The sequence below is a fragment of the Schistocerca nitens genome, chromosome 1, assembly GCF_023898315.1.
Source record: "Schistocerca nitens isolate TAMUIC-IGC-003100 chromosome 1, iqSchNite1.1, whole genome shotgun sequence".
In the NCBI taxonomy this organism is placed as follows: Eukaryota; Metazoa; Arthropoda; class Insecta; order Orthoptera; family Acrididae; genus Schistocerca; species Schistocerca nitens.
In genome coordinates, this window is record NC_064614.1 from 329912998 (window position 1) to 329932671 (window position 19674).

The 19674-nt window shown below is 42.0% G+C and overlaps 1 protein-coding gene across 2 annotated transcripts in view; it reads left to right on the forward strand.

Annotated features, from left to right (window-relative positions):
* The window catches only part of LOC126248542 (DNA-directed RNA polymerase I subunit RPA1), a 346647-nt gene extending 329478 nt beyond the window's left edge, over positions 1 to 17169 (forward strand). For both annotated transcript variants that reach the window (XM_049949615.1, XM_049949606.1), the window contains exons 31-32: positions 9814 to 10006; positions 16884 to 17169. In XM_049949615.1, the coding sequence (XP_049805572.1) occupies positions 9814 to 10006; positions 16884 to 17005 (315 nt within the window). In that variant the 3' untranslated portion in view covers positions 17006 to 17169. The remainder of the gene's footprint in view (positions 1 to 9813; positions 10007 to 16883) is intronic.
* Positions 17170 to 19674: the final 2505 nt, after the last annotated feature.

Genomic DNA, 19674 nt, shown 5'->3' on the forward strand with positions numbered 1-19674 from the left:
ACAGACTCCCAAGCATCAACACTTGTAAACGTGTCACTGTGATCACCAGGTGCCTGCCCATTGATATTAGGGAAGCCCTTTAGGCTAATACTAGGGTTGGAACTTAAATAGTGGCAACTATTTATTCACAACCGATACAGAAGAGTTACATGTTTGCACCTGTTACTGTCCTTCAAGGTAGTCACCAGCACTGTGCAGAACCTGTTGCCAGTGATGTGGAAGGCGTAGTAGGCCTTTAGCAGAGCCTGTTCTGTTGATGGTGCGAATGGGGCGGTCTAAAGTTATGGTGATTCTCATGTATGACTGTGATGGTGTTACCCTAATTCATTATGTTCCTCCAGGGCAGACTGTCAGTGCACAGTATTACTGTTTGTTTCTGGAACATCACCTGCGATCAGCTTTGCAAAACAAGGGGCGACACTTTCTGTGCAACCTACCCATCATTTTGCGCGACAATGCGCGGGTACATACAGCGCAAGCTGTGTCTACTCTGATCGGTCAATGGGACTGGGAAGTACTGTACCATCCACCATACTCCCCGGAGTTAGTCCTAGTGACTTTGATTTTATTCCAAAGATGAAAGAACCACTTCGTGGCATTCGCTTCAGACCTGTTCCAGAGATTCGACAGGCAGTAGACCGCTCCATTCGCACCATCAGCAGAACATGCTCTGGTAACAGTATACTCGCCTTCCACATCGCTGGCAACGGGTGCAAACATGTAACTCTTTTGTATCGGTTGTGAATAAATAGTTGCAACTATTTAAGTTCCAACCCTTGTATATTAGGCTCCATGTAAGAGGATTTTATTATTGGTATGTACATGCAGTAGAAGGCCCCCACAGCAGATAGAAGCTGATATCTTGATTGCCACATTGACATTTCACCTTCAATGTTTCGACTTCGCTTGTGTTTCTGGGAAATTGGATCCACAGTGGTGATTTTTTGATAACTTGTTTACGAACATACAAGAGTCAGCCAAATAATTTTCTCATTTTTAAACTTCTATAACATTCTGCAGTTTTTCTCTTCTGTCTTTCTTTGAGATACGGGTGTCTTTTGTTGTCTTTCAAGCACAATAAATTCTGCCATTTTGACTAAATCGCTCAGTAACACTCCACCACAATAAAACTTAATTTAGTCTGAAGTATGCTGCTGAGTTAACTTCAAAACACTGTGTTTGTCTTTTGCTTGTGAGAAATGTCTCTCGTTTTATTCTAGTGAAATATGAGAATTTTCTTTGTGTTGAGCACCTTTCCCCACCATTTTACCCATATTGAGAACACTCTCACATGAAGTACATTCTCTGACACTATCTATTCTTGCTAACCTTACAATGCTTTCAATACTACAAAAAGACTATCAGAAAACGAGCTTTCGCCCAACAAAGCCATTGTCGAAAGTAGTGTGTGTGTGTGTGTGTGTGTGTGTGTGTGTGTGTGTGTGTGTGTGTGTGTGTGTGTTGGCCGAAAGCTCAAATCTCCGCTATATGTTGAGTAGCAGCTATCCTTTTCATAATACTGTTACTTTCCATCCTGGATTTTCCATTGTTAGAATGTTCTCAGAAATTGCAAGTGTAAAGTACATTCTCTGTTTTATAAATACGACCCAATTTCTATAAGAGCAAAAAATCTAGCAGGTATTCTAATTACTCTACTAAAATTTGCCAGGATTGAAAATACAGTATTGTTTTCTATGTGTTTTGTTTAATGCGAAATTTTGTATATTGAAAAATAGTTTGTTCCCAATACTTTTGTGTTGAGTATTTTCCACTGCCAAAGAAGAAAATGACATTTCTAAATGTTTAACACCAAAGCTGCTGTTTATTTATTGGCTGACCAGTTAGGGGTTTTGCCTATTTTTATGAGTCATCTATTACAGAGTACAAATATAATAATAGTGAATAATAAAGATATCAGTGATAAAGTGGTTCATATGGTAACCACTTACATATTTGCATTTAGGATACGGTTGGTGTGAGCAGTTGTATTTACAATGGTGGTTTGATAAATCTGGTAACTTTCCATGAAAGAATTGAACATTTTTGTTGCACCTTCATGGTTGGTAAGCTCGATTATACCAAGTATTGTATAAAGGTTTTCAGCAATATACAGCATACAGTTTATTGTTGACAGCCATCTGAATTGGTCAGTGTGTTGACTGTGATTGAAAATAGAGACAGCAGAGTTTTGTGGTGTTATTAAACATTTTCGTTTGAAGGGTTGGACTGCTGCACAAATCAAAACAGAATTGTATGAAGTCCACGCAGTCTCTACACAATCATTGAAGGTCATTTGCTTTTGTATTCATGAATTTAAACGTGGTCAGACAAGTACTGAAGACAAAGTGCATTCCGGCCACACATTTGAGGTCACCACAAAGGAAACCAGTAACAAAATCCATGATACGGTAGTGCAAGACCACCAAATAAAAATTCATGAGGCATCTCAGCTGAGTGAGTGCATAGTATCCTTCATGGAGAATTGGCTACGAAGAAGCTGTGTGCGAAGTGGGTGCTGAGATTGCTCACATTCAACCAAAAGTGCATCCAGCGCAACATTTCAACGCAGTGTCTAGAAGTGTTTAATCACAATGAGCAAGATTTTTATCGCTGATTTGTAACTGTTGATCAAACCTGGATCCATCTTTACACACATGAGGATGTCAGTCAAACCAATAGACAAAGGCTGATGAAAGAAGCACTGAAGAAGGCAAAGACCAATTTGTCAGCTAGTAAGGTGATGGTTTCTGTTTTTTGAGGTTCCCAGGATATAATTCTCATAGATTCCTTGGAAAAGGCAGAACCATAACTGGAACCTTCATTGTTGGATTGATCGATCGTAACTAGAATTGACTGGAAAAAGACCAATGTGGGCATGCAAAAAGTGCTGTTTCACCAGGGTAATGCACCATCCACATATCAGTGATAACAATGGCAAAAGTGCATGAGTTGGTTTCTTAATTGGTTCCTCATCCACCGTACTCAGCAGACTTATCCAAGTAACTTCTTCCTGTTCTGTAACTTGAAACTTCGGCTTGCTGGGAAGAAATTTTCATCAAATGAGGAAGTGATAGTTGCAGTCAACAAATGTTTTGTGGAATTTGACAGAACCTATTTTTGTGATGGGATGACAAAGCAGGAGAATTGCTGGACCAAATGTATATCACTCAAAGGAAACTATGTTGAAAAGTAAGGTGGGTTGTTTGAAAAACAAACAACTTTTTTCTTGCTTTTTACCAGACTTATCAAACCACCACCATATATCAACACAAATATGTCTCATATCTGCATTAAAATATGTATACGTTGGTGTATGTGCACTATATATGTTTTTTGTAATTGTGGTACATTCGTTATTGAGCATGATGTGAGCCATGTGACAGCGATCTTTGATGTGGAGTGGAGAATTTCTTCTTATTGGATTATACTCTGCACGCATTATGCTGTCTTATTTACTGTAGGTGTTACCATAATTTTGACATGTTGAAGCAAAAAATTTTATTATAAGGTCTTACATAATCTCTGGTATATTCAGTTAACTTCATTACTGTATTAATATCATTTAATACATTGTATTAATATCACTGACTATATTCAGTGGGAGACACAGGGTTCCATTCACATCATAGTTGCATAATAAACTTTCATTGCCTTTTCAGCAGAATTTAAGAGGAAACAATGTTTGATTTATATTTTAGAGGAATCCACACACAATTGTACTGTTATAATTTTCAGTCTGTGGTTGGTAGTCTCATACTCTTTAAGTGATTAAGATAGGCTAGGCTTTAATTCATATGCTGATTAAGGTGCTACTGTAAGTTTCTATGAATAATTTGTAGTTATATATTTGGTGCTCATTACAAGATGGTGTGCCTTTTATATGCTGATTAAGGTGTAACGGAATATTCCTATGAATTTTTTGCTACATGGTTCGGTTTTTTCATTGAGCATTTGCTGTGGGTGCTTAGTGAACTGAGTGTAGATTTGTATTTCATCCAAAATGTCCATTATTTAGCCTTTAGAGACATTGTGTAAAATAGATTTGTCTTGGTATTTTTAGTGGAGGTTCATGCCAAAGTTGAAAGGTTGTTTTTGCTTGTGTTTGTGTGATCTACGAGGGCAGTTCAATAAGTAATGCAACACATTTTTTTTCTGAAACAGGGGTTGATTTATTCAGCATTGAAATACACCAGGTTATTCCCCAATCTTTTAGCTACACAACACTATTTTTCAACGTAATCTCCATTCAATGCTACGGCCTTACGCCACCTTGAAATGAGGGCCTGTATGCCTGCACGGTACCATTCCACTGGTCGATGTCGGAGCCAACGTCGTACTGCATCAATAACTTCTTCATCATCCGCGTAGTGCCTCCCACGGATTGCGTCCTTCATTGGGCCAAACATATGGAAATCCAACGGTGCGAGATCGGGGCTGTAGGGTGCATGAGGAAGAACAGTCCACTGAAGTTTTGTGAGCTCCTCTCGGGTGCGAAGACTTGTGTGAGGTCTTGCGTTGTCATGAAGAAGGAGAAGTTCGTTCTGATTTTTGTGCCTACGAACACGCTGAAGTCGTTTCTTCAATTTCTGAAGAGTAGCACAATACACTTCAGAGTTGATCGTTTGACCATGGGGAAGGACATCAAACAGAATAACCCCTTCAGCGTCCCAGAAGACTGTAACCATGACTTTACCGGCTGAGGGTATGGCTTTAAACTTTTTCTTGGTAGGGGAGTGGGTGTGGCGCCACTCCATTGATTGCCGTTTTGTTTCAGGTTCGAAGTGATGAACCCATGTTTCATCGCCTGTAACAATCTTTGACAAGAAATTGTCACCCTCAGCCACATGACGAGCAAGCAATTCCGCACAGATGGTTCTCCTTTGCTCTTTATGGTGTTCGGTTAGACAACGAGGGACCCAGCGGGAACAAACCTTTGAATATCCCAACTGGTGAACAATTGTGACAGCACTACCAACAGAGATGTCAAGTTGAGCACTGAGTTGTTTGATGGTGATCCGTCGATCATCTCGAACGAGTGTGTTCGCACGCTCCGCCATTGCAGGAGTCACAGCTGTGCACGGCCGGCCCACACGCGGGAGATCAGACAGTCTTGCTTGACCTTGCGGCGATGATGCCACACGCTTTCCCCAACGACTCACCGTGCTTTTGTCCACTGCCAGATCACCGTAGACATTCTGCAAGCGCCTATGAATATCTGAGATGCCCTGGTTTTCCGCCAAAAGAAACTCGATCACTGCCCGTTGTTTGAAATGCACATCCGTTACAGACGCCATTTTAACAGCTCCGTACAGCGCTGCCACCTGTCGGAAGTCAATGAAACTATACGAGACGAAGCGGGAATGTTTGAAAATATTCCACAAGAAATTTCCGGTTTTTTCAACCAAACTTGGCCGAGAAAAAAAATGTGTTGCATTACTTATTGAACTGCCCTCGTATATATCTCATTTTAAGCACTCTGACTGTCTGTCCAGTCTAGACTTTATTACATTTGCTGCATTCGTTACTTGTTTTTGTAAATGCCTGAATGTTTATATCATTGTTTTGTCCATTTGTGAATAGTGTTGGCTCCTAATGAGTTGCCTTTTTTGAGATTTTCTTTCTTTAAGTGTATAATTTATTCTATCCGATACTGGTCTTCGGTATGGAAGTACTACAAATTTAATTTCTTTTTTTATGGTTTGTTAATTAGCTCTGGGTTATAGCCATTACTGATTGCTACTGCTCTGAGTGCGTTCAATTCTGATTTAATATTTGCTTTGCTGAGAAAGTGTTGGGTGATGTGATCTACTGCTGATCTAAAGTGTGCCTCGTGATGGCTACATGGTTGACAAGAACTATTATGAATGATCATATCTGCAGTTGTGGATTTGCAGAAGATTTTGAAAGTATATATTGAGTTTGTGTTTGTGACATTTAAGTTGAGGAAGTTAATGCTATTGTTAACATAATGTTCTATTGTGAAATTGACGTTTTTGTGCATATCGTTAAACTGTTGTTGGAAGTCACCAATTTCTGCTACTGATCCATTAAATATAACAACAAAATTTCATTGTCAGTTGCATTATATTATCCGTTAAATAGAATGATGATGTCATATATGCTTCTTAAAGAGTATTACTTTCCTTTTCTAGTGGTCTTGTCCTTAAAAGAACTTGTTTTGTAGTTGGTCGAGAAATATAGTTGCCAGTGTAAAAGACAAGCAGCTGCCCATCCGCAAGACAATCTTTCTGTGAAAATATTTGGTCATCGAAGCTAAAATCATTTTGGGATAATATAATAGTTAGTAGTTCTACTAATTCATATTTCTGCTTGAGATACTTTTCAGTATTTCAAAGGGTTTTCTTTTATGGTGTCAACAGTCTCACCATTTGGTGCACTGGTGTGTAGATTACTTACATCTAAAGAAAAGAATCTATTGTTGGCTGTAATTGTTATGTTTTTTGCACTTAAGTCTGCCGAGTTTTTGATGGGGTATTTGTAATTGTCACACACAGTTTTGCTCAGCCATTTGCCATTTCTCAATTAAGTATTCCGGACTGTTGATACTGTTTCTAGTAGGTCTAATTTGATCACTTGTTTTATGTACTTTTGGTTGTGCTCTTAGCGTGGGGCATTTTGGGTTCGTGATAATAAACCTATTCTGTTCTTTCCGTGTTCAGAGAAATTCAGATTTTTTTATTGTTCTTTTTTATTGACACTTGGAATTGGTTGTGAGGTGCAATGTTATTTGCCTTTGAGAATTCAAGTGTTTTATTTATGTACTCATTTTTCTTCATCAAGATGTTCTATTGCCTTTTTCTGCTTTTAATGCTAAGGTATTATGGGCTTTTAGTTTTTATTAATGTTGTACATGTGTTGTAGTTCCTGCTTTTGGTTGTTGTTTTTCCTTATCATATTGTCTGTTGTATAAGGATCTGTTGCTTTGGCAATTTTGCTAGCTATACTGTTGTACTCTACTATAGGAAGTCTTCCCATGACAAGTGCTGCTTTTGTGTAGCCTATCATGGAAACTGCATTGGTAGCTTTTAGTTTTGGGACAGATTAATTTTGAGTCATTTTTGTAACAGGCTCATTTCGTTATTATTAGGACAAGATTTGTTAATTAACTTTTCGGGAAGTTTCAACCAAGATTTGTTTGTGGACATATCTTCAGCACTAGTAATCGTAGTTATAAAAGATTTATATTTCTTATTATGTCTTATTCTAGCAGTGTCAATTGTACTGTCTATGTCCTCATTAATGGCATTCATTATTTTATTGAATATAGGTGCAGATAACATATTTCCAATGTGTGAATGTGTTAAATGTAGTTTGGTGTTTAGGAATTCATCCTGCTTGTTTTTGTCTATTATCTCTTCGTGTAGCTGTTTACAACCACTTTTCTTCTTTACCACATGTGGTACATGTGTATTCACTCTAACGTTGACAGTAGCATAAATTCTATGGTTCCTCTGCTTTGTAGGCAACACCTTTGGCATTTATTCTCATTTTTAGCTTTTTTCTCTGGAATGTTAATACTACATCTTAAGCCTGGTCATGTAGACCACATCGTGCTCGGTAGTGAAGGTACCACAATTAACGAAAATATAAATTATACACATACATTGACATACTATTTTAAGGTGTAACTACAACTGTGAGATCTTTTAATGCAGATATGAGATATATTTAAGTGTGATGACATAAATAGAACTGCCCATGCCAACCATTTCCTAAATGCAAATAAGTAAGTAGTTACTACGTAAACTAGTTTATCACTGACTAGCTGTGCCCTGTAGTTTTGCCCTTGGCGAAACAGTTATTTATAAAAAAAATGCCTGGTTATACATATTTATTCCATTCTGCTGTTAGTCCATCGTCTCCTCCCCGTCTCTCTGTCCACCCCCTCCTTCCCCCATCTGTGTTTGTCTCATCCTTCTCCTTATTTCTGTCCATCTCCTCCTCCACCCTTCCTTTGTCTATCTCCTCCATTCCCCTCTCTATCTGTCCAGCTGCTCACCCAGTTTCTGTCTCCATTTTATCATCCTCACCCTAATAGGAGGTTGGTGGTACTTAGCCCACAGTACTTCTTTCCAGTTCGTAACTAGTTTGTGTACCATATTTGGTTGAAATCATTCCAGGTATTTAGGATGAGCATTTTATCATTGACTTTGCCCGCATATGCATGTGTCAAACGTATTTCACATGTATGTAACATATTTCATCCATATTTGTACACATATTTCACCTTTATCTCTTGCGAATTTCACCCATAAATTCATTTTCACACATCTCATTGTTTGTGATAATGTATCTCCTGAACTATATGTCATAGAGTGGTATAATTATGCAGGTACATCCTGTGGTATACCTGGCTAATGTCTGTGAAAAGTGTTGTGAACAGAATTAGTATTAAAGAATAACACATTAAAACATCACGCATGATGAGGACAGTTTTTCGCATATCTCAGTATTTCATCTCATATTTCCTGAGCTATGAAGGATGTTCTGAAAATAAGTTTCATCATCGTTTTTGGAAGATAGGATGCTACACCAGGTGACACATACAAACACCTTGTGAATCCACATCCATTGCTGGTTCAATGACCGAAGGGGCATCAGCGGAGGAGCAATGACGTGTATGCAGAGTGCCAAAGATGAGAGAGAAACAGCAGACCAGTGTGCCTAATCACGATAACAGATGGACATGTACTGACAGTGTGGTCACCAGTGAAATTGTATGCTATTATCCAGCATGAATGGATATGTGGGACTAATGTGTCCATCATCATTGAGTGCCTGCAGACTGTGTATGGTGAACAGGCCACGTCTCATCAAATGTTTAGTTGCTGGTGTTCCATGTTCAGAGAAGGAATGCATAGTGTGGAGGATGAAGGCCATAGTCGGTGTCCCTTCGCGTCCATGAATGGAAAACAACATTGCTGACATGGAGCACGCTGTGCAACAATTTCTTGCATCACAGAGTGGTATCTTCAAACTGATTGCATTCAGTGACGACAAATGTCTCAAAGTCTGTGGTGACTGTGTTGAAAAATAGTGCAAGGTGTATAGTTCATAATGACATGGTATATTATTTTTGCCAATAGTTTCCATGTGAAAGACAATGACAAAACGTAACTTTCAGAACATCCTCGTATGTGTCGTACAGTGGTATTTATTTTTGTAGGTACATTCAGTGACGTAGTTGCGAAATGCGTTGCGAATAGAGTTTGTTACAAAGAAGTAATAAACTCGAATGTCATTCATGACGAGGCAGTTTTTCATGCATGTCAGTGTTAATGACGACATATCTCCTGAACTATGTGTCATAAAATGATATAATTTTGTTGGTATGATCAGTGGTATATATGAATACTGTCTGCAGAATATCATGAATACTGTTAGTAGTAAAGAATTAATAAATTAGAATATCATGCTTCATGTGTCAGTTTTACTGTGTGAACAGCGAAAATGTGATTTTTTTCCTTATTTTTTTTCCTTTCATCATTTTATGGGGTTGTTAACAAGAAAAAGTTTCATAAAGATTTGAAATTCTGGGTAAGGTTTGTAGCAAATCACTAACTGCTCTCATTCTCAATCAATGGGTGAACAAGTGTGTGGGTAGCCATGTGTCGTGGATGAGATACCTTTTGGAGTTAAATATTTAAAAATGTCTGTGTTCAGTATTTGAGCGCTACAAGATGCGTTGTACTGAAAATGTTTACGTCATGACATACTGTGGCTGTTAGTGGTTTGTGAGGTAAATAGTCATGGTTATGTGATCTGAAGTATTGTTTCTTCTTTTTTGTACAGGAAGTAAAGGATGTTTTTAAAATGTATGGTATTGATGTAGACAGTCGGCATCTTCTTTTGGTTGCTGATTATATGACATTTGATGGAACATTTAAACCACTTAGTCGCAGAGGAATGGAAGATAGTTGTTCACCGCTACAGCAGATGTCTTTTGAATCATCATTAAACTTCATCAGACATGCTGCACTGCAAGGTATGTAGAGTTTTAAGAGAGCATAAAAGTTTTGTGTTATTCAATGTCTCTGACTTAAAATGAAAAAGAATTATGGATACATACTTTTAAATAACAACAAAACTTGGGTTAAGTTGAAAACTTTTGTGCAGCTTTGGCTAGATTGAATTTAGATATGCACGGAGGCATTCCCATTGTGGGAACTGAACATAGATTGTAGTGGGGAAATTAAAGCTCAGTTTTTGTGCATTTGTACACACATTTGAGTCATGATTGTATGTCTGGCATACTTCATGAAACTTGTTAATGGTGCAAGATGTGGTACACTATCCTGGCGCCTGTAAGTGATAAGATGTCAGAGGATGCATCGCAGTGGGTGGTACTAGCAGTTACTTGATGATGCTTCTCATGTAAGAGGTGATACACCTACACCAGTCAGAAGATCTAGGTATTGTTACATGCTGTATCTAACCTCCTAGGTGCTTGAAGGCAGTCTAAAGAAGGGCAAATTTTTAGTTATGAAATTTCTTGAAGAAAACTCAAATACATTCCTGAATCAGATATTCACTTCTTACATGGAAACTTGGGAAATATGCCTATTTTTCTATGTAGATTGCATGCACAGGTTTCCTGCCTACTGTTATTACTAGGCACTTGTTAAAATTTGTCAGCGATTAATTATTAAGCTGTAGGGAAACCTCTTGCATCCATTAAATATGCTAGAAAATCCATATGTTTTTAAAAAACGGGTATGGCACAAAAGTTAGAAGTGGGAGAGAGATATTGCTTTAGCAAATTTGTGTTTCAAAATAGTTCAGAGATTAGATTAGATTTACGTGGTTTCCAATTGATCTGCAGTGATGTGGTCCTCCAGGATGTAGAACATGTCAGAAAAATAATAACACATGACAAATATTTTCAGCTAAAATAAATAAGCTAATGTACCTTCCACAGGTCCCAAGTGGAATGATCGTCTTTTTATTTTATTTATTTATTTATTTATTTTCTTAAGGAACACTGTATGAAAGGATCATTCTGCAACACTCATTTACTAAGATCGCATTTATGGACTGAATTTAAAATCTAAGAAAATGTTATTTCTACTTATAAGGTAATAAATATATAATAGAACTACAATACTCATTTACAATGAGCACACAACTGCACTGAAATGGTGCAGAAGTAAAACAGAGAAAAGACACATCAGACAAATAAAAGAAATCTCTAGAATCCACTTTTAATGGTGCTTTTTTCACTCTTAAGTGTTTTAACACTCACATTTGTTTATAATAATACTGGAACAGTTTGTGTTATAACCTTTAATCACCAATAATTCCGTGGATATTCAAACACACTCACTTAGAAACAATAGCTGGTTACATGATAACAACTCAGTATCTCTTATTCGACTGCCGTGCCGTGACATGCGGCCGGCGCCATTCGTAGCTAGGTGGCGCTCCCGCGCTCAGCCGAGTTGCGGAGCGCCTCTGTCACCGTTTGCGCTTACTGTTGTGGCGGCACTGTTAACTGTCGTGGCGGCACTGTTAAATGTCGTGGCACTTTCACATCACTTTTCCCCTTTTGAAAAAAAAAAAAAAAAAAAAAAAAAAAACACTCACTTCCTTGGAGACATGGACAGTGCGGAGACATGTATGGCCTCTTGTGAGGCCCCGAGAAGATCCCGCGGAGATACACGAGAGTATGGTCGAAAATGTCCAGGACGGAAGCTCGTGCGTGGAAAGTTCCTCCTGGACGAGATGATGGGTGAAAACGGAGCAGCATCCATAGGTGTCATGGACCTGGGGGTGTGCTCCAGCGAGATGGGTCCTGGAGAAGGCGGCGTCGCGACTGGGGCTGGTTCCGGCGTACTCGGAAGCGGTAGCGACGTCGGCTGCATCAACACCTACGGTAGATCGGCAGCAGCAACAGGACTTGCTTCTCGGGCTGGTGGAGGTGAAGGAAGGGGCGGTGGCACCGGCGTGGCCACCACTCGTGGGCGCATCTGGTCGTAATGGCGAACAACCATGCCGTCGTCCGTATGTATTTCACAAAGCCAGCGGCCGCGAAGAGCCTTGACCACCCCCTGGAATCCATGTAGGGCAAGATCCATACCCTCGTGCCCACACGTCGGCGCCCACCGAGTATTTTCCCGCACTAGGGGACACAGCACAAGGCTGGACAGGGTGAAGCATGTGCAGTAGAGTGCGCGGTTGGCGGCCATGCAAGAGTTCAGCAGGGCTGCGATCAGCCAGAGGCATGAAGCGATAAGAACTCAGAAATTGCAGCAGAGCGTCATCTGTGGAAAAATCACTAAGGAATTTTTTCATCCGGCTTTTGAAAGTGCGGACAAGGTGCTCGACCTCCCCATTCGATTGCGGATGAAAAGGCGGTGCTGTAACATGATGAATGCCTTGTCCAGTACAAAAATCACGGAAGGCCTGCAAAGAGAACTGAGGGCCATTGTCCGTGACGATCGTGGATGGAAGACCTTCTAGCACAAAGATTTTGGACAAAGCCAGCGTTGTCACCGCAGTGGCGGGCGACGGACATCGAACAAATGGAAACTTCGAGAAGGCGTCAATCAACAGTAGCCAATAAGTACCGAGGAAGGGGCCGGCAAAGTCAGCGTGCACCCGTTCCCATGGCTGCGCCGAATCAGGCCACGGAGAGGGCATTGTACGAGGTGCAGCCAGTTGTTGAGCACACTGACCACACACAGCAACCATGTGGGCGATGTCCGAATCAATACCGGGCCAATAAACATGCCTGCGGGCCAAGGACTTAGTCCGAGAAATCCCCCAATGGCCTTCATGCAACAGTTTGAAACATCTTTGCGAAGAGAGGCTGGCACCACGACCCGTGGAGATGCGCCATCTGTGGCCAGAAGAACAACACCATCACGAACAGACAGACGAAGGCGCAAGGCATGGTAGTTGCGAAGGGGATCCGATGCCCGGCCCTTGGTCCTGTCCGGCTAACCCCGTTGAACAAAATCGATCACCTGACACAGGACCGGGTCCCGCGCAGTAGCCGACACGACCTGCGAACCTGTAAGGGGAAAACCCTTGACCGCACGACGTTCTTCCTCATCAACGTGGAAACAGAGTAGTTCATCACGATCGAAAACCGGGTCGGGGCCCATCGGCAATCGCGACAATGCGTCAGCGATGGCGTGCTGGGCCATGGGGCGATAGTGAATCTCATAGTGAAAACGAGACAAGTATAAGGCCCAACATTGCAGGCGGTGAGCTGCCTTATCCGGAAGCGACGCCGATGGGCTGAACAGAGAGACCAGCGGCTTGTGGTCGGTGATGAGGTGAAACTTAGAACCATACAAAAAAACGCTGAACTTTTTTAGAGCATAAATGATAGCGAGCGCCTCCTTTTCGATTTGAGAGTAACGCCGTTGCGCATCGTTGAGGGTCTTGGAAGCATAGGCGATGGGTCGTTCCGACCCATCCTCATACCGATGGGCGAGAACAGCCCCTAGGACATACTGTGACGAGTCACTCACCAGAACCAAGTGCTGACGCGGACGTAATGTGGCAAGACAAGGCGCCAACTGCAAATGAGCCTTCAGGTGGACAAAAGCCTGCTCACACTCGTCGGACCAACAGAAAGGGACGTTTTTGCGTAACAGGTGATGCAGAGGATGAGCTACCGCCGCCGCGGATGGAATGAATTTTTTGATAATAAGCAATCTTGCCTAGAAACGCCTGAAGTTCTTTGACTGTAGACGGCTGGGGTAGAGTGTTAATGGCCGCAACGTGCTGATGTAGAGGACGTATACCCTCACGGGACAAGTGGAAACCAAGATACACAATGGAGGGTTGGAAGAACTGTGACTTGTCCAGATTGCACCTCAACCCAGCCGAATGCAAAACCCGAAACAGGGAACGCAAATTGCGAAGGTGCTCCTCAGTGGAGGCCCCCGTGACAACAATGTCATCCAGATAGTTTATGCAGCCAGGAACGGAAGCCGTGAGCTGTTCCAAAAACTGCTGAAAAATGGCCGGCGCGTTAGCGATGCCAAATGGTAACCACTGGTACTGATACGACCCACAAGGAGTGTTGATGACGAGAAATTCCTTGGAAGAAGCATCCAACGGCAACTGATGGTACGCCTCCGATAAGTCAAGTTTGGAAAAGAACTGGCCCCCAGCGAGCTTGGTAAATAACTCCTCAGGACGGGGAAGAGGATAAGTGTCAATGAGGCTCTGAGCGTTGACAGTGGCTTTAAAATCACCACACAATCGCAGACTCCCGTTTGGTTTAGAAACCACCATGATGGGCGATGCCCATTCGCTGGAGGTAACAGGAAGTAGAATCCCTGAAGCTGTTAACCTGTCTATCTCAGCCTTGACAGGTGCACGCAACACCACCGGAATAGGGCGTGCCCAGAAAAACTTAGGGCGAGCTGTAGGTTTAAGAGTAATGTGGGCTTCAAAATCCTTGGCACAACCCAGACCAGCAGAGAACACGGACGAAAATTCAGAACACAATCCCTCCAGCTGTTGATACGGAATATCCTCAGATATGAGGTGCACATCATCATCAATGGAGAACCCGAACAACTGGAAAGCATCATAACTGAACAGGTTTTCAGTGCCCGCATGATCCACCACATAAAACGTGAGGGGCCTAACAACAGACTTGTAGGCAGTGGAAGCATCAAACTGGCCAATGATAGGAATTTTCTGTTTATTATAAGTTCTCAGATTTCGCTTAACTGGAGACAAGGGAGGGGAGCCCAACTCCAAATATGTGCGAGAATTAATGAGAGTTACTGCAGAGCCAGTGTCCACTTGCATGCGAATGTCTTTATGCAGAACATGAACAGTAACAAACAACTTATTTGTTTGAGAAAGCACACAGTTAATATCCATGTCCGATGCCTCATCCTTGTCGACAGGAACTGTAGGGGACTGACCCACACAGAAGCAATGTGGCCTTTTTTCCTACAGGAATTACACGTGGCCCAACGTTTTGGACACGCGGCTCTGTCATTCTGTACGAAACAATGTGGACAAGAAGGAAGTGCGGAACGAACCTGCTTCTGTGGTTGCTGTTTTCGCTGTGAGCGTTGCGGCCCAATGCGACGTTGTTTACGTGAGTGAACCGCCGCCACATCTTCGTTCTCCTGTGAAACAGGCAAATTGTCCGTGTCGAAAGTTGACTGTACAGCGCCTACATCACACCACGCGTCTATTTGCACGCCAGCAGCGTGAGACACTTCAAAGGATTGAGCGATGCTTAGAACTTCCAACAACGATGGGTTTGGCAGTTGTAGGGCACGTTGCCGAACTTCTTTATCAGGAGCAAGCCGTAGAATAGCATCCCTAACCATTGAATCAGCATAAGACTCATGATGAGTGTCCGTGACAAACTGACATTTCCTACTCAGACTGTGTAGTTCCACCGCCCAAGCCCGGTAAGATTGATGGGGCTGTTTACGACACCGGTAGAACGCCACGCGGGCGGCAACGACGTGGGTGTTTTTTCGGTAATAGTTAGACAATAAGTCACACATTTCTTGGAAGGACAGAGAGGCAGGTTCCCGCAGAGGGGCTAACTGAGATAGCAGCTGATAGATCCGTGGGGAAATCCAAGATAGAAATAATGACTTACACATAGGAGCGTCGACCACGCCGAAAGCCAAGAAGTGTTGCCGCAAACGCTTCTCATAATCCTCCCAGTCTTCAGCGGTCTCGTCGTAAGGAGGGAATGGAGGTGGAGAAGAGGAAGACAGACAATGAGTAAGCGACGTCGACAACGCCTGAATAGCAGCTGTCAGCTGTGTTTGTTGTGCCTGAATAGCAGCCGTGAGCTGTGTTTGTTGTTCAATGAGCGCTTGCATAAGCTGTTCCATGTCTGCCCCGTCACGAACACACAAATCCACAACGCAGTGAAAATATCCCATCCTCGTCGCCAAAAAGTGTTATAACCTTTAATCACCAATAATTGCGTGGATATTCAAACACACTCACTTAAAAACAATAGCTGGTTACATGATAACAACTCAGTATCTCTTATTCAACTGCCGTGCCGTGACATGCGGCCGGCGCCGTTCGTAGCTAGGTGGCGCTCCCGCGCTCAGCCGAGTTGCGGAGCGCCTCTATCGCCGTTTGCGCATACTGTCGTGGCGGCACTGTTAAATGCCGTGGCACTGTCACAACACTTTGTAACGAAAAAAACTTGTTTTATTAAATCCCTGTACCTCTCTGTTTCGTGTACACAAGAAATGGTGAACATTAAATATGTCACAGTTACGGCCAATTATGGAAAACCAGTACTGGAAATACAGGGTGTATATAAAGTCCAGAAACACTTTCAGTTATTTATTGCACAAGAACCAAACATTGTACAGATATCATACATATGTCATTTTGAAGAGAAACACCTCCCTCCCTCTCCCCATTCCCCCTCCCCCCACCCTCCTCTCCCCTATCTCTCTCTCTCTCTCTCTCTCTCTCTCTCTCTCTCTCTCGCACGCACGAAGAAGGTATTGTTTAATTGACATTTGCATCTGTTTTTACTGTCTGGCACCACTCATAGTATTAGTTCTTTGCACATTTATTTGATGGTAACAAAATTAATTTGTATATGGAAATTATTTTACATCAAAACTGTTTGCATTTCTAGCAGGTCGCAGGAAATGTTGTGAATGGTGGCTTGAGAATTTCCTTTTATGTCGAGTTTTGATTCTATGATTTGTGTGTATCCATTGCTGATTTGAATATAATTAGATAGTACTTTGCTGCTGATTATTTTCCTTTTGGTTTAATTTGATCGAGTTTTAGTATTTGTTCATTAATAATTACTGCTAGAAGTTCAGTTTATTTAACTTCAGAATTCATAAAATTAATTGTACATTAACAAGTGCATCGATTACATGCAGGTAAACGAGATGAACTGGAGTCTCCATCATCCCGCATCATGGTTGGTCGTCCGTGTCGATCTGGCACTGGGGCCTTCTCCTTACTACACAAATTGGACATTCCTGAAGATTTTACTTTGTGATTTTTTGTTGATATGTTATCACTTATCAAGTAGCTGTGATTTCCACCAATTTGACACAGTTTACAGAGTGTGATTTTATCTTCTGTGTATTCATGCAGAAAATCCCATGAAAATACTGTATACAGTTGCTGTTTTTGTACAAACTAAACACACTGTACATATTACTGCTGTAAATAAATATGTTTTTGTATTTGAATAATCATTTGGTTGAACTTAATGTGTTAGACCATAATTTATTGCGTGTTTGAGTGCTTACTAGGCACAACTTTTTATTTGAATAACAGTGTAGTGTACAGTACCGCCATTGTTATTGACGCTTGTATCGACCCTCGTATCATACAGGCTTTTGTTTGTTTGGTTAGAACAGCTCAGTGTTGGTTAGACCATCAGGGAGAGCAGCACCACTAGTTCCTGCTACTAATAAGATGAGTACACCGTTCGCTTGTTACATATTTTTACGAGCTTCAAACAGGAGTTGGCGATCCTTCGCTCACAGCTCCAGGCTGCTTTGGTTTCCGACACACAACTTGAGGCTGCCACCAATGGGCGTCACTGTGGGGGATCAAACACGGGGATGCGAGGGACATTGAGCACGTCCCACGTGTCCTCCAATCGGTCCACTGCTGTGGCCGCCCAGGGTACTGCCTGCACTGAGGTTGACCCCTCACCCGTGGTCGAGTGGAAGATTATTCAAAAGTCTGGCAGGCAGCGAAAACCTCTCTGAGGGGCCAATTGCGGGGCCTCCCCAGTTCGTTTGATGAACAGATTTCGGGTGTCATCTGTGGCTGACGATGTCTCGCAGCCGGATGCAGTCACCCACCCTGTTCCAGAGGAAGCTTCTCGGCCCGCAAGGTCTGGGCATTCACTGAGGGTGGGTTTGCTGGTAGTTGGGAGCTCCAATGTTAGGTGCGTAATGGGGCCCCTTAGGAAAATGGCTGCCAAGAAGGGGAAGGAAGCCAGCGTGCACTCCGTGTGCATTCTGGGGGGAGTAATTCCGGATGTGGAAAGGGTGCTTCCGGATGCCATGAAGAGTACAGGGTGCAGCCAACTGCAGGTGGTGGCTTATGTCAGTACCAGTGCCGTGGTTTCGGGTGGCTAGCAGAAATTGTAAAGACAGCCAGTCTTGCTTCCGAGATTATGGCGGAGCTCACCATCTGCAGCATCGTCGATAGAACCGACTGGTCCTTTGGTACAGAGCTGAGTGGAGGGTCTGAATCAGAGGCTCAGGGGGTTCTGTGACCATGTAGGCTGCAGATTTCTTGAATAGGGCCATTGGGTGGTGGATTTCCGGGTTCCACTTAATAGGTCAGGAGTCCACTACACGCAGGAGGGGGCTACATGGGTAGTGGGGTCTGTGTGGAAGGGACTGGGCGGTTTTTTAGGTTAGAGGGTCTCAGGGAACCACAGAAGGGACGTCCATCTAAAAGTGGACAGGTAAAACACAATAAGGTAGCTGTAGAAACGAATGGTATTGTAGTTGTAAATTGTCGTAGCTGTGTTGGGAAAGAACCAGAGCTCCAAGCGCTAATAGAAAGCACTGAAGCTGAAATAGTTGTAGGTACAGCCGGAAATAAGTTCAGCCAAAATCTTTTGAAACGATCTAACAGTGTTCAGAAAGGATAGATTAAATACAATTGGTGGTGGAGTATTTATCGCTGTGAGAGGTACTTTGCCTTGTAGCGAAATTGAAGTAGATAGTTCGTGTGAAATAGTATGGGTAGAGGTTATACCTGACAATCGGACTAAACTATTAATTACAACGTTTTACCGACCCCTGACTCAGAAGATATAGTTGCTGAACAGTTCAAAGAAAACTTGAGTCTCATTTCAAATATGTACCCCGCTCATACAATTATAGTCAGTGGTGACTTAAATCTACCCCCGATATGCTGGAAAAATTATACGTTTAAAGCCGGCGGCAGGCATAAAACGTCATCCGAAATTGTACTGAATGCTTTCTCAGAAAATTATTTTGAACAATCAGTTCATGAGCCCACTCAAAGCATAAATGGTTGCGAAAGCATACTTGACCTTTTAGCAACAAATAATCCTGGACAAATAGTGAGTATTGTGACGAATACAGGGATTAGTGACCACAAGGCAATTGCTGCTATGCTGAATACCATAACACCTACAACTATCAAAAAGAAATGCAAAGTATATCTATTTAAAAAAAGCTGATAAAAATGCTCTTAACATCTTTTTAAGAGACAGCATTCACTCCTTCCGATCTGAATATGTAAGTGTAGAAAAGTTGTGGAATGTTTTCAAAGAGAGAGTATCAACAGCAATTGAGAGATCACATAAATTAATAAGTGATGGTACTGATCCCCCATGGTACACAAATAGGGTCAGATTGTTGTTGCAGAAGCATGCCAAATTCAAAAGAACACAAAATCCCCAAGATTGGCAAAGTTTTACAGAAGTCCGAAATATAGCATGCACTTCAATGTGAGATGCTTTTAATAATTTCCAAAATGAAATTCTGTCTCAAAATCTGGCAGAAAACTCAAAGAGATTCTGGTCATACATAAAGCACACAAGTGGCAAGACGCTATCAATACCTTCACTGCGCAATAACAACGGCGAAGTCACTGATGACAGTGCCACTAACACAGAGATATTAAACACAGTTTTCTGAAACTCCTTCACCAAAGAAGATGAAGTAA